This window comes from Zonotrichia leucophrys, chromosome 8 (assembly GCF_028769735.1).
Source record: "Zonotrichia leucophrys gambelii isolate GWCS_2022_RI chromosome 8, RI_Zleu_2.0, whole genome shotgun sequence".
In the NCBI taxonomy this organism is placed as follows: domain Eukaryota; kingdom Metazoa; phylum Chordata; class Aves; order Passeriformes; family Passerellidae; genus Zonotrichia; species Zonotrichia leucophrys.
Window position 1 is genome coordinate 16,505,896 of NC_088178.1, and position 16,492 is coordinate 16,522,387.

At 43.3% G+C, this 16,492-nt stretch overlaps 2 protein-coding genes across 2 annotated transcripts in view; both read left to right on the forward strand.

Moving 5' to 3' along the window:
- Positions 1 to 7,107, forward strand: part of DDAH1 (dimethylarginine dimethylaminohydrolase 1) — a 56,256-nt gene extending 49,149 nt beyond the window's left edge. Inside the window, exons 5-6 of the mRNA XM_064719501.1 lie at positions 1,907 to 2,050; positions 2,578 to 7,107. Of these exons, the coding sequence (XP_064575571.1) occupies positions 1,907 to 2,050; positions 2,578 to 2,691 (258 nt within the window). The 3' untranslated portion in view covers positions 2,692 to 7,107. The remainder of the gene's footprint in view (positions 1 to 1,906; positions 2,051 to 2,577) is intronic.
- Positions 7,108 to 9,787: 2,680 nt separating this feature from the next.
- BCL10 (BCL10 immune signaling adaptor) lies at positions 9,788 to 15,594 on the forward strand. The gene is made up of 3 exons (XM_064720385.1): positions 9,788 to 9,912; positions 11,963 to 12,251; positions 13,280 to 15,594. Exons 1-3 carry the CDS (start codon positions 9,829 to 9,831, stop codon positions 13,645 to 13,647), a joined length of 741 nt encoding a protein of 246 aa, XP_064576455.1. The 5' UTR covers positions 9,788 to 9,828; the 3' UTR covers positions 13,648 to 15,594.
- Positions 15,595 to 16,492: the final 898 nt, after the last annotated feature.

Genomic DNA, 16,492 nt, shown 5'->3' on the forward strand with positions numbered 1-16,492 from the left:
TAAGAATTCTTTCATAATTTCATATGGAAACATTTCACAGAGATTCACAATGTATTTCTGATGTTCCTACAAAAACCTACAGTACCAGAATTCTGTTTTCAACAAGGAGTGGAGAAAGAGCAGCTGCTTAGGAGCTTAGTAAAATCCAGGCATAGTGGCTTTTCTTCTCCTGATACATGTATTTTAGTGCAGATTGAATGAATGTTTCCTTAGTCAGGACTTAAAAACATTGTATAGGAAGGAAAAGGGAAGCTGCAGGTGGAGGCTCTGGTTTCCAGGTAGAAGAGCCACACTAGGTGCAGGACATCTGCAACATCAAAGAAACAGAATAAAACTCATCCTGGCAACATAACAGAAACAAAATTATAAAAAAGAAAATCAACTGTGCTAAGCATACGAAAATACAAAATTACATCTGGTGAAGTAAAGGTGCAAGGATTTTTGCCCAGAGAAACACATTAACCTTTTAAGGAGGTAGATGTGTCCTTGGGAACTTGGGAGAGTTTCATAACATGAGAAGGAACAAGAAATGACAATCTGATAACACTTCCTCAAGAATGCATGGCATTCTTTGTTGAGAGTTTCATGTTCTCCACGGGATGTGGATGACTCAGGCTAGAACATGAAAAATGTGGACCTACAAAGGAATTACTTACCATAGGTGTGGGCAAACATGAGTTCTTTGTTGCTTCCCAGTATGTTGTGTAGACCTTGTTATGAATCAGCTACATTTCCTTAGCAGTATTTCTTTAATGAATGAGAAGTAGTACAGATGAATGACCTTAGAAGCAACTTAATGGCAAACTTAACTGTGCCTAAAATTGAAGTCTGCTTTCTGCTGTGTGATATAAATCTCTGGGTTCTCCCTGAGAAGGGAATTTAGTTGAAAAATGTTGTTAACAAAAGACCGGGTTTTTCTAAAGATACTATTAATGTGAATATTTTAAGCTGAAAAAAGCTTTTTCTTTCTGTTTGCATCTTTGCATGTATGTGGGAACACAGGTGGGCTGGAGGAGAAATGGAAACACCTGCAGTTTGCTTAGGCTTTCAGTAGGACCAAAGTTTTGGACTTTGAGTCTTGTTCAGTTCTGTGTTATTCTTGGTCTCTGTGAGGCTGAAGCTGATGTAAAGCTGAAATGCTACAACTGGGAATCAGGCATCTTGTCTTCAGGCTTTTCCCATCCTTACTAAAATGGATCTGATCCAAAACATGGTATTGCATGCTTGTTGTGTCCTGAGTCTCTGTCTCTGAAATTCCAGCTAGCCAGGGTCTACATTTGTGTATTTATACCCAAACCTCTGCAGGCCAGCAGCTCTCCTGTGCAAGGCAGGCATTGTGCTGTCCTGCTGTCCCCCTGGGAACGAGGATTAGGCAGACGTGCCTGCTCACCCCCCAGCACAGGTGCTTAGTGAAAGAGTAACTGCCTGCAAGGCAGAACAGAGGTCCTTGAAAAGAATTAAGATTGGGCTGATATCCAAGCTGGGAACCATTCCTGTCCTGTTTGGTTTAATTCATACTCATTACATAAATACTGAACAATGGTTGCTTTTTTTTAATAGGTGCTGAGCACCTAGAGTCTCAATCAGTGTCAGGAGCAGTTTTGCATACTCAGTGTGCAATCCTTGAGGAAAAGACCCCACAGAGGATTCTTACCAAGTGCCCTGCTTAATCCTGCTGCTTGCAGGAACCATTGCACAAAGGTTTTCTATGGCTCTTTTCAGTTAGGTTTAGTAGATTCTTCCATAAAGGCAGAGATAAAAGGAAATATCTGTACTTGCTGCATAGCAAAATGGCCCTTGACTGCCTTGGCAATCACAATTAGCTATTTCTGAAGATTCTGTTCTCCCATTACTTTGGGGCTGCTCACGTGTTTGATGTCAATAGCTGCCCTTTGTCTCCTGGCAGACCATGCAGCAGATGAGCGACCACCGCTACGACAAGCTGACAGTGCCTGATGACGCGGCCGCAAACTGCATCTACCTGAACGTGCCCAGCAAGGGCCACGTGCTGCTGCACCGCGCCCCCGAGGAGTTCCCGGACAGTGCCAAGGTGAGCGCCCCCAGCCAGGCCCAGCAGCTCCCTGCTGCAGGGATGGGGTGCCGTGAGTGCCACAGCCAGAGGGCCACGTGTGCCACCCTGATTTTTAAAGATTTTCTAGGCCTTCTGATGTTTACATTCTTGTAGCAAACTTTCTCACACGCTTTCTGTAAATAACTTATTGTTTTGCATTCTTTTATGGAGGAGGAGGAATTTGATGGACTGTTGGTTTGTGCAGTGTCATTGGAGAGGTGGCACTTTCACTCTCCAATCCACTGTCACTTTTGGAAAACTATAAATGTCGGAGTCAAAAAATAAACTTCCCTTTTCTTCACCTTGAGAGCAGCAGTGTGTGCACTTGTATTGTTTTGTGTCCTGTAGCGACACACGCGCACCGTGGACATTCCTGTTGATTAACAGTGTTGGGATGGCTTGGCACCTGCTGGCAAATCCATGTTCTGTAAATACTTAGAGAAAGGGGAAAACAGAGGTGTAAATGTAATGATTTTTCCCTTACTTTTTTTTTTTTTCCTGAACAGGTATTTGAAAAGCTGAAGGACCACATGCTGATCCCAATAGCTGCCACAGAACTGGCCAAAGTAGATGGGTCACTCACCTGTTGCTCTGTGCTTATTAACAAAGCTTCAGAATGATGAGTTTACAGAGTCCCTCCCTTGTAACTGGCAATAATGTTACACACAAGGTAGACGAATCTGTATCCACACTTTTATTGTTTTTATTGACAATCTACTGTACCACTGTGCTACTAACCCTTGTTTACAGATTTTTTGCATTGTGATTTTTATTATGTCCTTGCAGATGGTATTTAAGGTGGATGTAGGGTTTGTTGGGAGCACATAACTCTGAAGTAAGTTAGTCCCATGGGCTAGCAGAAGACAATTATAATGGCTAACCCTTAGCTTTAGTGATTTAACATATCTGTGTGAAAATTTCATGAAACCTGGCTAATTCTCAATATTTCAAGCACCTCTATTGTCTTTACACTGTTCTCTTCTGTCTTCTTTTCTCTTGCTTCCCTGCTCTACATGTGTTTTTCCTTCCACAGTCTCCTACTTTCAGTGGTGCAAAGTATTAGGGGGACTGAAGAAAACTCAGTGGGCTCATGAACCTTGTGTGGTAGGGAAGCTTAGCTGGGACACTGGGCAGTGGATTGTGCTCACTGTCCTGGCCACATCACAGTGCTGCTGCTGCTGCTGGGCAGAGTTGTGGCTGGAATGCATTTCAGACACCAGGGACCAGCTTTGGAAAAGCTTCCTCTGATGGGAGCGTCCAAGGGCAATGCCTGCCTGGGAAACCTGAATGACAGAAGGAGAGAGTAGTGCAGCCACACAAGTTGTCTCCTGCAATTCAGGTTCCAGTTTCCTGATAAGACCATGACTTTCAATGTGGTGAGAATGGGAGAGTTGTTTTTTTAAAAGGCCAGATCCTAGGAAGCCTCTGGACCACAAAAATTAAATGCAGAGATGCAAAAGAAATCTAAAGTATGGGGGAGTTAAATCTCTTTGTTTACATCTTAAAATTTGTTTCTCCTTTCTGTTTTCTCTTCATTTGGAGGCCACTTACTAGCAAAATTCAAAAGAAAAGGGTGATAGAAGGAGTTGAAGGACAGCTATTCCTGGATTATGCCCATGAATAAGGGAAACTATTTTTTCCTGGAAGATTGTAATTTTTTTCTTTATCTGCCCTTGGGACAGTTTTCCTTGGAACAATAACATCTTATATTTTTTTAGTGGCATGAATATTCACAGTGGTATTCAGTTAAGACAAATATAATTTTTGTAGCAAATTCCTCAACATGTTTACCCACTGAGTCATGGCTTTTTTTTTTTTTTGCCACTGCAAAGTGAAGCACACGCCATTGTATTCACATGCTTCTTGTTAAATCATTTGTAAACTAAGGATGGGAGAAATTCCCAAACAGAGGCAGCAGTGGGAACTCTCCAGAGACTGACAAATAGTCTGAACATGTTATCAGCTTCCTAGACATCTCCTCCACCTTTCCTGAACCACTTGTGGTGTGTTGCTGAGGTACAGTAGGAAGTGAGTGAAGGGGCTTGGGCAATGTGGTCTGCAGGAAAGCAAACAGAATTAACCAGATGCCCACTGGGCTACCCTTTGGAAACCTGTTTTGTGCAGCCATAAGGGAGGAAACACAAGTACTCATACTTGTAGGTTCTCTCTGGCACATCTCACTGCATCTCAGTGGTAATGAGAGGAAAACCTCCTGGCAGCTGCCGGAGTACACCTGATGCTTCCTGCGTGCTCTGTTTGCTGTGATGACACAAAGTATCATGGGGAAGAGAGCAGTGATGAGTGAATATAGTGTATGTGTAAAGAACATGGCCCTAAGGAAGTTCTTCAGCCAGCCAAACAGCAAGTGGGGGGGTTTCCTATTTATGGCTTTCCTGTCCCAAAGGGTGAGCCTAATGTTCCCTCTTTGTCTCTTCCATTCCCATGCACCATCATTTAAACCTGAGCCAGGTGATCAGGCTCTCAGGATGTAAATGTTGCAGTGGGGAATCTTTTTCTGCCTTCCCTTGGTGCTTTTTAAATATTTGATAAAGTATCACACATTTCAAAATAACCTGACATTAGACAGATTTTGTGCCAAAAAGTGGCCCTGCAGTGTTGAGCTGTGAGCTCCTAAAGGCAAGCTGTGCTCTGTTAAAAACCTGTGCAGCTGTGGGAGCTGTCAAAGCTGAAACAGCCCCCCCATCCTGACTTGTCCATTTGTCCCTGGCCCCCATCCATGTCCTTCAGTCCCTCTTCCCTCCTCTTGCTAGGGAGCCAGAGCATCCAGCTACACTGGGAGAGTTAGGCTGTAGGATTTCTATTTTATTTATTGTGAAATATTTCTATAGTGTTGGTTTTGGTTTTTTCTTCCTCCACCCTCTCTCACCTCTCACCTGTCTCCTTCCTCAGACTCCCATTTCTAGTTTGCTCATCAAGGCATGATGAGCACTTTTCTCATTTAATCCCAAGTGATTTTACCTTCCTGCCTCAGTTCTTACTTGAGTCTTTCTCTTCACTTCTTCTTCACTGTTCACTCCACAGTATCCCAAGCCATGATGGACTATCCTAAACTCACTCCCTCCTTGAGTAGGTGCCAGGAGAGAGGAAAAACTGAGGGATCTGCTTTGGGTCTGAGCAACTTCTTTTGAGCCAGAAGGATGACAGTCAGCAGGAGCTGTAGATTCAGAGGGTAAGAAGGGTGACTCCTCTTTTTAAGATTTCTCCAGAAAAAAAGAACCATTTCTGGTGACAGTGCTGTCACCCTGTGTCCTTGAAAGCCATAGAATGTGTGACAATGAATTCCTCTGATTCCCTAGGGGAGGGAGAGGAGGAGTTGGGATTTCAGAGCTGAGAAACAGCTGTATAGACAGAGAGTTTGGTTTTTCACCTTTTGCCATTTAGATTACTTTGGCTTCAGGGCTGCATTTTGGTATACAGAAAGCAAGGGAGCAGCTGAGGGATCTGAATTCCTTCAGTTGTTGTATTCAAACTGTCTGACTTCAGGCACAAAACTGAGGTGCTCTAAAACCACACCTGCTTTCTCTCTCTTGGCCTCAGTAGGAATCACAGCCTCTTAACATAGATGCTCTAAATTACATCTTAGTCTGATGCCAAAAGTTACCTAAGCTGGTTAGGGGGATCACCCTCACCTCACAGCTTCTCCTGTTAATCTTTATTCTGGCATTAGAAAAAAAAATATTACGAACACTTCAGTTTATGTATTTGCAGTATGGTACTAAGAACTAAAATCATGCCAAATGCTTCTTGTTCTTGCTGTTTGCTGTTTATTTTTCTTTTGCCCAAACAAAGAATTCAGTTGTGAGGACATTTCTGCAGTGACACATGTGCATCTAATGAATGTCCTGTACATTTTGTCACCAGAACATTTCTCAGATGCCTGATGTAAACCATCATCCTTGATTAATATAAATAATAAAATAAAATCCCAAACCAAAAAAGGAGCTGAGACACTGAACACTGATAGCTGCCCACATAAAACTCTTTGATAACAACTGTCAGGCTGTATGACAGAGCAGACCCATACTGAAGTTCTTGTGGTAACAGCTCAGCAATGGGTCTTGAATTACTCATCAAAGGATTTTTCCTTTCAGCAATCAGTTTAGCTCAGTTGAATTGAAAGAGCCAGAATGTGCATTATAGGTATTTCATGGATGTTATCTTTGCTGAGAGTCTGTGATATGTGGGTTTCTTTCTTCAACAGAATGTGAATACAGTGTCTCTCTCTGTAATGAAAATGTGAATGCATACTGTACCTTATGAGATAAACTTGAATTCTTCCATTTATGTATTCTTGTGTTTACCATGCTAATATTCAGTTTTAAATAGATGCCACTGTGTGAAGCTATGCTCTGATTTTTTTTTTGGTGATTTCCATGTGATAGGAATAGAGCTCATAGGCACCACTATGTCCAGTTTTGGAAACAAAAAGCCAGTATACAGAATGCTGTTTGTTCACAGCAAATTGGAAAATATGGGGAAAAAAAGCTTTTGATTTTGTTCAGCTTCATATATGTTTTATCAATGAAGTCAGAGCCAAATTAATAGAAAACATCAACATCCACATGGAACCATTTGAGGAAGATAATTTACTATTTAAAATTGTCTATTTTTGCTTTTATCAATAAGGAAGCTGAAAAGATAAGCCTGCTTAAACAATGGTAATTGTTAAGTGATTGTGAACAAAGTATCAGTGGACCTCATGTATTTCAGAGAAGTTTTAACTGGACTGTGATGTAAATTGTATGGAGTTGTATGTGAATCGTGTTAGTCACTGTTTTACTTTGTATTGTTCTGCAGTGCACAAATGTGACTACTGAGCACAGAAGCATTACATTCATTAAACTTAATCTTGTTGCAGTATATAATTCCCCACTTTTTGTGCCAAAAACATCAATACATTCCATAATCAGTTCTAATAGAGGTTTGCACTTTGATTTAATTTTTTTTTTGTGATTCTTGCAGTTTCAATACTATATATCTCCATCATGAAGGAATAAAGTGTCAGTTGTACCCTACCCTGTGTAGTTCATGCTTCTTCTTTTGGAACTGAAAGTTTATGTATTTAATTTGATAGTGTTTCATGCTGTCTTTATTTCCAAGTTTATTTCATACCTAGAAGTAAAGCCAATTATAGACATTAGCTCTAAAACCCTTAATTCTGTTAGAGGAAATCTTGACTCTTTAAAAACAAATTACTCTTAAATGTAGTCTAAAATTATAATGTGTAGAGAGGAGATACAGCCTGTGAGTGGTCATGGTTAATTTTATTGCTGTCCAAGGTAACAAAACAGATGTTATGATAGTACAGTATGATTCTCTGCAGTGCCTGCATTTACTGTAACTTACAAAAGGTGAAACTGCAAAGGTTTAGTGGCATTCCATTATGGTTAAATTACTCACACAGCTCTTGTGTCTTTTCTCCCCCACAATCTCAGGAGAGGCAACTGCACTGCAGACAATGCTTTGAGGTAACCTGGCAGAGAACTGCATGTGTTATATCTGAATACCTCCTGTGGTGTGCTGCAGGCTGCTCCTGGGGCTGCAATGCCAGCAGGGTAAATGCTGGGATCCAGAGCAGGGTGACCCTGCAGTGACTCTGGGCTCCGTGTGTGCAAGGGCTCGTGGGCCATCAGTGCCATCTCCTGGCAGCCCGGGAGTCGCTGGTTCAAGGCCTCAGTGCTGTTCTTCCAGCTTTTTAAGAAAACCAAGATAATTTAACAGAGTAGGAATTCCTTAATAAACTGTAGCAAAATAATTACATTACTTTCAAACTGTATTTTGCTAGTATTATAGGACTTGAAATAAACCATCATCTATTATTCTCCTTCCAGAGAAGCAGGGACAAAGGATCTTAAACACAGCCTTCATACTGATTTTACAACATTGGTTAAAAATATGATTTTTAACTAATGTGTTTAAATCAGTGCTGTGTCTAATGTGAATACATTTAGTGTGATGCAATTAGTATTTTAAACTACTTCATTTACATGTCAACAGGAGAGAGTTGGTACCAATTTACCTGAATTTGTTTCTTAATGGCAATGATTAAATGAGTTTTGTGCAAAGAGAAGCCTTCTTCCTGCTGCCTGCACCATTAAATCCTAGTAGGGTGTTTTGGCATTAAGTCAGCCAAAATATATTCTGCTCTTGTATTTGCTAACCACATGCTCTCTTCCTGACTGCTGAAGTGAAATCATTCCAGTTTGTCTCCTACACGGCTCAGGAATCAGCAGCCTAACCCTCCAGACATCACATGGCTTTGAACTGCACCTCTTGCTGAGCAAGGTTATTAACAAATACTCTAAATCCAGAATGCATGAGAGATGTTTTTATCAGCAGTGCTGTATGGAGCCAGCAAAGTCCACAATGTAACTCACCTTGAAGAGGAAGAGCTGAAAGGCATGTGATATAATAAACAGGAGTGGGAGTCAGGGGCTGGGAACATGCCTGGCTCTGTTTCAGAAGTGCCACAATCAGTTCTCTTGGAAGCATCAGAGAAGCTGAAAGCTTTCCATGTATTTTGGGTGCATAGCACAGATTGGGGAGGATCAATGTAGGCACTTGAACTTGGGAAAAAATGGTCAGCCCTGCAGCTCTCTGAGCAGGAAAATGGGAGATGAATAGGTTACTTTGCAGAGATACACAGCTTTGAGAAACTTAAATGCACTACAGCAAAGAAAGGCTTCTTGGGGTGGGAATACCAGGAGGCCGTGGGCTGTGAGCAGGTGTGCCCCCAGATGAGCAGCAGCCAGGGCTGTGAGGGGAAGGTGAGCCTGAGAGTTGGCACTGGCCAGAGAGGCCCTCACAGCAGTGGCGGGGAGCGGAGCTGGCTGGCAGCAGTTTGGGGATTGGCCCTGATTTTACACCCAGCTCTGCAGAGACCAGCCCTCTCACCAGGTGCCTAATCCTTTACTTTTCACGTGTTCTGGGCAAGATCTTCGTGTTTATTTTAAAGCTGGGACTGCTAGCACTGTAAAACAGATACTGTCATAATTAATAATTAATACTTTAAGTACTATTGCATTAACAAAGCATGTCAATCAAAGACTTTGCAAAATTGTAAAATTACCATAAAACTGGCAGGTTTTCCTTACTGACAGCAAACCTCAGTGTTGATCGCTTCTACTTATGTTCATGTTTATCTGTTGAAAGGACAATTTTAGGAGTGCATAAACAGCCCGAGTTCCACCCGTGCCAGCTGCCAGAGCCCCGATTGCCGCAGTTCAGCGCTCCCTTTCCCTGGGGCGGCAGCGCCGTGTGCCGGCGGGGCCGCGGCTCCCTCTGCTGCTGCCTTGGAGCACGACCCAGTGCACGGAGGGGCTTTGGAACACCGCCAGCACCACACGAGCCGCGGCCCCGGCACCGCTCCGCACGCTCCAGCCGCTTTAGCGGAGGGGCTGCCACAGGTCCCGGGAGGCCCGGCGGGGTCAGGGGCGGCTCCGGCTCCAGCCCCAGTCCCGGCGGCGCAGCCCCCGCGCCCAGCGAGCCGCGCCCGCCCTCAAGCCCCGGCACTGCCCCGCGCACGCGCCACTGGGCGGGGCCGGGGCGGAGCGCGGCTCCTGAGCGCCCATTGGCCGGGCAGGGGCGGGGCGGGGCCGAGCTGGGGCGGGGCCGCGGGCTGTACCGCTGGGGGCGGGGCGGAGCGCCGGCTCTGAGCGCCCATTGGCGGGGGCGGGGCCCGGGAGGAAGCACCGCCCCGCGCGGGTTTCCCCAGCGGCGCCGCCGAGGGTTCCGCCATGGAGGGCCCGGGGTCGTGGTCGAGCTCGGGCGGCGCGGGGCGGCCGCTGACGGAGGACGAGATGGCGGAGGTGAAGAAGGATGTAAGTGGCGGGCGGGCCCGGGACTGGGCGCACGGGCCGGGCGCGGAGCGGCGAGCGGGGCCCGGGCGGGGGAGCGGAAGCGCTGTGGGAGCGGGCGAGGGACGCGGCGCGGGGGCGGCGGGAGGGACCGGCCCGGCCCGTGGCGCGTCCGGGAAGGCGGCGGCGAATCTCGAGCGCGGCTCTGCCCCCCGGGCTCTCCCGGAGCCAGGCTGATCATGACCCGCGTACCCCGGGCCGTGCCCGGCCGTGCTGTGTGCCGCTGCCGCCCGCTCGCCCTGCCGGGGCCGCGCTGCGGGCTTGGGCTGCGGGGCTCGGGCCGCCCGGTGCCTGCGCCGGAGGCAGCAAACGGGGGGAGTAACGTGGAACCCAAAGCTTGGCTGAAAGGGTGTGTGCTGCTCCTGGTGCCTGTAAAACTCTTAGTTAGAAAAGCGGATTTCTACGTTATGTATATTTAGGGATTTTTTATTGAGACTTATTGTTCTTTATTTTCTTGAGTTTTTGAGTTTTCCCCTATACTTATTCATTGATGTCTGGAATCTGATGGAAGACTTCATCCTGATTCGTTCTGGATTAATTTATCTTCACGTGAGACTGGGGAGCAATGTACTCACCAACCTGAAAAAGTGATTGCTTAATTAAAAAAAAAGTAAAATCACAGTTTGTCACTTATTGATTGCCTATCCATTGTTCTGTTTGTAATTTACAGTCTCTTATGTTTGATTCAGTGGGATTTTTTAATATTTCTTTAAAATACAGTGAATACTGCTTGCAGTTTGGTTTTTGTTTCTTTCTAGTTTTATGCTTAAGTGATTTCCTTTAAATGCTTTGTCATAGTTCTGTGAGACATGTTTTCAAGCTAGTACTCGTTTCCACAGGGTAATACTGCAATATTGGGTAGTTACACCAAAAAAGGATAAAAGCCACTTGAGTCAGATGCTGTAGGTGTAACACGGCAGGTGTGTTAGTGTGGGTCAGTGACTGAACCCAGGGCTGCAGCTCACAGAAATGCACGATAGTCACTTCAGCCCTTAACCTTACAGGTCCTGCCACAGTACTTGGAGGGGAAAGGATGGAAACCTTAGGTAGAAACAAATAACATTTTATCATCAAAATGCAGTCCCATAAATCTGACTTTAGAGCTTCTGCAGTCACATTTTAAATGTTGTGGCTTCATGACAGTCTCGGCTCTCTCAGAGCTGTTCAGGTAACTTTGATGGGATCTCTGCAAGCCAGGGTGCTGTGTCACATTAGCACTGTGTGTGACAGGGGACAGCACACCTCAGGAAGCTACAGCTGGCAAGGACATCTTGGTCTGGGCAAGCTTGACTTGAGGAGGAGTTATAAAGTTTGGAGTCTTGCAGTTAAGAGCTGAGAAGGATAAGGGTGAGCCATATAAAATCACTCATACAATGGAATAGGGTTACAAAGGACACAAAGCAGCCACTAATGTTGTTGAGAGTACATACATTTATGGATGAAAGTGCATGTGTTTTGGATGTCAGTAATTTGTTGAACCTGTCAATAGCATAAATAAATAGGCTTAAATTTTGTAAATAAATATGTTTATTTACAAACATTTTGAACTGTGAGTACATTTATGCTATTGCTTTGAGACCACTTTTGCTCAATGCACAGAAAACATCAGTAACTGCAGTATTTTGGAATTGTGCCTCAATGTGGCAATCAGATGATCAGAGAAAATGGGTGTATCTGTAGACAAAGTGAGTGCTGTTTGCTATAATTTCATTTTTACTTGACTATTTTGAAATGTGCTAACCTCAGACCTTATGTAGTCACATTTTCTATAAGTTGTCACTGTATTTCTTAACAAGCATTGGAACTCCTTAGTTCAGTCCAAGAGTTAATGAAAGTGATAATTAGGGAACAGTTTAAAAAAAAAAATTTTACACTGAGAAAAATCTCAACTAAGTAACACAGCAGCAGCCTTAAAAAATCTCTTGCTAACCTGCATCAAAATCATATAGGTTCCAACTACAGGCTCCTAAATGATTTGAAATGTTGGCTCATAGCAGTTTGTTTTGCTTTTCAGGCTTTGGAAAGGATGCGTCCTTACCTGTGTGATAAGATCATAGCCGAGAGACACTTTGATTACCTGCGCTCCAAGAAAATACTCACCAGGGAGGACACAGAAGAAATTTCTGCTCGATCTTCCAGTAGGAAAAAAGCTGGGAAGTTGTTGGACTACTTAGCAGAAAATCCAAAGGGACTAGATACTCTGATTGAATCTATCAGGCGAGAAAGAACACAAAACTTCCTGTTACAAAAGATAACTGATGTAGTGCTGAAGGTCAAAAATGAAAAGCTTGAAGCTCTTAAAGGTAACAAATTTTTAATAATGTTGTGTAAGACATAGGTTTTATTTGGAGGGTCTGCAAAATTAAAATCCAAAACTAAAATCTTCCTCAGGTATTTGGAACAACATGTTTGGAAATGTTACCAGTTTGTGTTTAAGATCCTGGTGCATGTACCCTAGCTTTATCTGAAACATCCACCATAATAACAAGTAGCAAAAAAATCCCCTATTGTATTGTTATGATGGATGAATCTGTCTCCACATTTCAGTTTTGCTTTTCAAAAATGGGTGGTTATGTTCCATCTTGCATTTCTCTTCAAGCTGTTTGCTGCAGGGGCAGGATGCTCTGGTTTAGTTAAACTGTGTCTCAGCAGATGTGCAAGCAAATGCAGCTTGAGGGGAGTTCCCCTGCATGCCTTCACTGCCACAGCTTAAAGGAGACACTGTAAATACATGTGTGTGTTTTTCCATACAGGCTTACAGGTTTTGTTGACACCCAAACCTTGAAGTGACTGTGTGCACTCATAGTTTAGGGCAGAGAAAGAAAGTATAGGCTTTCTACACCAAAAGTGTTACTTCCCCTTCCACACCCATCAAAAGGCGAATAAAGAAGGAAGAAGTATGGTCTAACCACAGAGATGAAGGGCCTGAGGTTTGCTCTGGCCTCAGGTAAAATAGCCTTGAATGCTGTCCATGTTGGAGCAGAACCAGCAGGTGAAGCTCTTAAAAGTTTGAAGAACACAGTGAGAAAAATCTAAAAAAAGTTGGGCCAAAGGGCTAGAGTGACTTTCTAAAATGAGCTTTAAGTTACAGTGTGTTTTTGCAAGCACTATCTGGTACTGAGTACAGAGAAACCATTCATATCAGCCTACATAACCTGCATGTTTGTTTTCTAATTTGTCAGGAATTCTGGATGTCACAGGTGAGATGAAGGGTTAATCTGTTGAAAATATGGACAGTTGATTTTTGACAGTCTTACTGATATTAAATCACAGCACAGTTTAAGATGTCCTCATACTGTAATTAAATCCACTATCTGGTTTTTTGTCTTAGGTTTAAGCTGCAGCACCTGTATGACCTCACTGTATGGAGGAACAAATAATCTTTCTAGATCATTTTCTGATGAATCAAATTTCCTGGATAAAACAAAAGACAAAGAATTTACCCAGATACATCACCCAGAAGAAGATTATAGCACCGCCGCATTTGTGTCTGCTGTGTCTCTTCATTCAATGAATTTGCCAATTGCAGAGATGGGGAGTTCACAGTGCAGTGTTTTCTCAGCCACCCTCCCGGGGCCTGGGGACCCTGGAGCGCCCCCTCTGCCCCCAGAGCTGCAGGCAGAGCAGCAGGAGCCATGCACCAGTTCAAGTGACAATTGCTTTTTGCCTTTAAGGTCACGTTCTGTTCAGCCACAGTGAACGCAGAGACTTTCCTCTGTTCCTCTGAATGGTACTGAAACTTTGTGGGATGGCTCATAAAGGCTAAAAAATGTTTTCAAACTATTAGGAAAATTGGAGGAAATAATCTATGCAATTTCTGTTTTAATTTTGTAATTGTGTGATGCTGGTGCTGCTTGACTTTTTTGTTTGTTTTGTTTTTAGGGAGCTTTGTACAAAATACTGTGGTGTTACAGCAACAAACGTTTGTTTTTTAAACCAGTGTGTATAAGATTTCACATTTAGTGTGTAAGATTTCACACCAGCAGATACTTTAGTTGGAATTACAGAACAAATGGGTTTTTTCTTTTTGCAGAAACTAACAAATCAACTTTTCTTAATGTTTCTGGGAAACATGGTTAGGAAAAGTACTGAATATGGAAAAAAATCTGAACGAAAAGCTTAAGCTTACTTACCAAAAAGCTTAAACTCATTTACCAAGTTAAATGTTTCTCACTAGGATAAATTCTGCTCTCCATGTATATGTGTGCTGCTCCACTTGCAGAAATCCTCACAAATCTGGCCAAATCATGCTTATTAGCAAGGAGTTTCTTCCTTGTGTGAACTTTGTCCTACTGGTACATCAAGAGGCATCAGTATCACAAATACACTTCCGCAGCCCTCAGCCTATTCTTCTTGTGTATTAGTTAAAGATTCCAGATTTGAGATGCACTTTAAATATAAATTGTCTTTAGTACTGGAAAAGGAATGTAAACTGCTCTAATGGCATTGTGAGGGCTGTAAGAACGCATTATTGTAGGATGCTATTAAGGAGCAAAGCTTGTATGCTTTGTCCCACTAGGGAAGTGGAGGAGAAGCTGTGTGACACAGAAGTATCTGTACCTGAAGGACTCTTGGAAATGTGGCACTTCAAATACCTCCTCTTCAAAGCAGACAGACAGGTTTATATTTCAAATTGTTTAGAGTCAAATGCATTCTTTTTCAACATGGGAAGGTTCTCATTTCTTGCCACCATGTAACACACTGTATTCCTCTCATACTGGAATTGTAGCCTACCTTTTGTGCAGGTGCCTGTAATAATTTCAAAATGATCTGGTGGATTCTTAATTTGACATGTGTACAGCTGTGTTCTGCAGTAATACACTTTAAAGGGGTGGGATGTTTTCAGTATATCAAAGGGTAGGTTTGTATTTAAGGTCCTCAGTTATTCTGGCTCTCATAGTGTGTACAGCCATGGAATGCCATTGCAGTGCACACCAGGGCAATATTACTAAACTGTTCTCCTTGTGTGGAGACAGACCACCTGCAGGACCTCAGTATAGTCTCTATAAATTGTTCTTCACAATTATTCTGTTTTGGAAGTAGATTAAAATAAAATGCAATGTTCAACTACCCTCCATCCCGAGTGTATGAACATCTTACACGTGAGAAAGATAAGTTTATAAAAATCCTTGTTTTTCTTGTCTACATCTACAATCATATAGTGTCCAGGCAGTGAAAATGCTTTTCAGTGGAACTGCTTAGATGGGATGGCACTCTGGAAATTAAGTGCCTAAATATGCAAGCCAAACTTTGTTCTTTATTAAGAAATTAAGGATAAGGGTGAACTCCCTCTCCCATTAACTTGAATTGTAGTTGCCTGTACTTGGGATGTCTAGAAACTGATTTGTCTAAATGTGTAACCACTTAAAGAGCTCTGCTTAGGCTTGAGTCCCTTCCTGGGTTCTTGTAAAGAGAAGAGAGTGAGCAGGGTTGGCCTTAACAGAGAAAATGCACCAGCTCAGGGTGGAGGCTGCCTTGCTGCTCCCCGTCCTGTCCCGTGCAGTGGGCAGGGACCACTCCCAGCAGAGCCTGCAGACCTGAGACCTTGAGTGAATGTATTGTCTTTCCAAATGTCTATAATGTGCATTTTTAAAACGTATTTTTATCACAACTTTTGGAATAAATTCTTTTGTACAATTGCCTGTTTTTCTGTCTGCCTCTCTCATTTTAAAGATGTACAGGTTGCAAGAGCAGTTGATGCCATTACCTTGATGTGTGGTTTTGGTTTTGTGTGCGCAGGAGGCTTTTGTTCTCCTTGTCTTTTTAGAGAAGTCTGGTGGAAAGAGTGACTTAATGTGAAAGGCCTGTGCTTGTAGGACTGCACTCAAGAGCAGTCTGTAAGGAAAACATGCATGTGAAATCAACAGCTCTGCTGCTTAAGTAGTTTCTGCAGTTCATGACTACTATTGCTAACCTGATTCTTGCTTTTTTTCAAATGACTCTATTGCTCAACTTCCTACGGATGTGAGAAGAGTTGCTTCCAACCACGCATACCGATTTCATTCTTAAATTAAGAGTTTTATTAATAGCAGGGGAGAAACAAAAACTTTGAGTGCTGAGAAGCATGACTTGAAAAAGGATTTGCAAATGCTGCAGGCACTGTGGTGTCTCACTTCAGGAACTGTTTTCATTGTACTTAGTGTATAGGGCTTACTTCAAAATAATGACATGGTATTGATTATGAGAGATCAGCTGGATATGGTTTAGCATCTTTACAGTAAAGGAAGTGATCATAGTACAACCAAAACCCCTTCCTCATATCTTATCCTGCTTCTGGTAGTAGAAGTAATCTGAACATAGAATCATGAAATATGCTGAGTTGGAAGGGACTCATGAAGATCCCGGAGTCCAGTTCCCAGCCCTGCACAGGATATCCCCAAGGGTGAGTGGCACCCTGTGCCTGAGGGTGTTGTCCAAGTCCTTCCTGAGCTCCGTCAGGCTGCGCTGTGACCGCTGCCCTGGGGAGCCCGTCCCAAACACGCTCTGGGTGAAAAAGCTTTTCTGATACCCGCCCTGAACCTGCCCTGCCCTCCGTCCCCTTAGA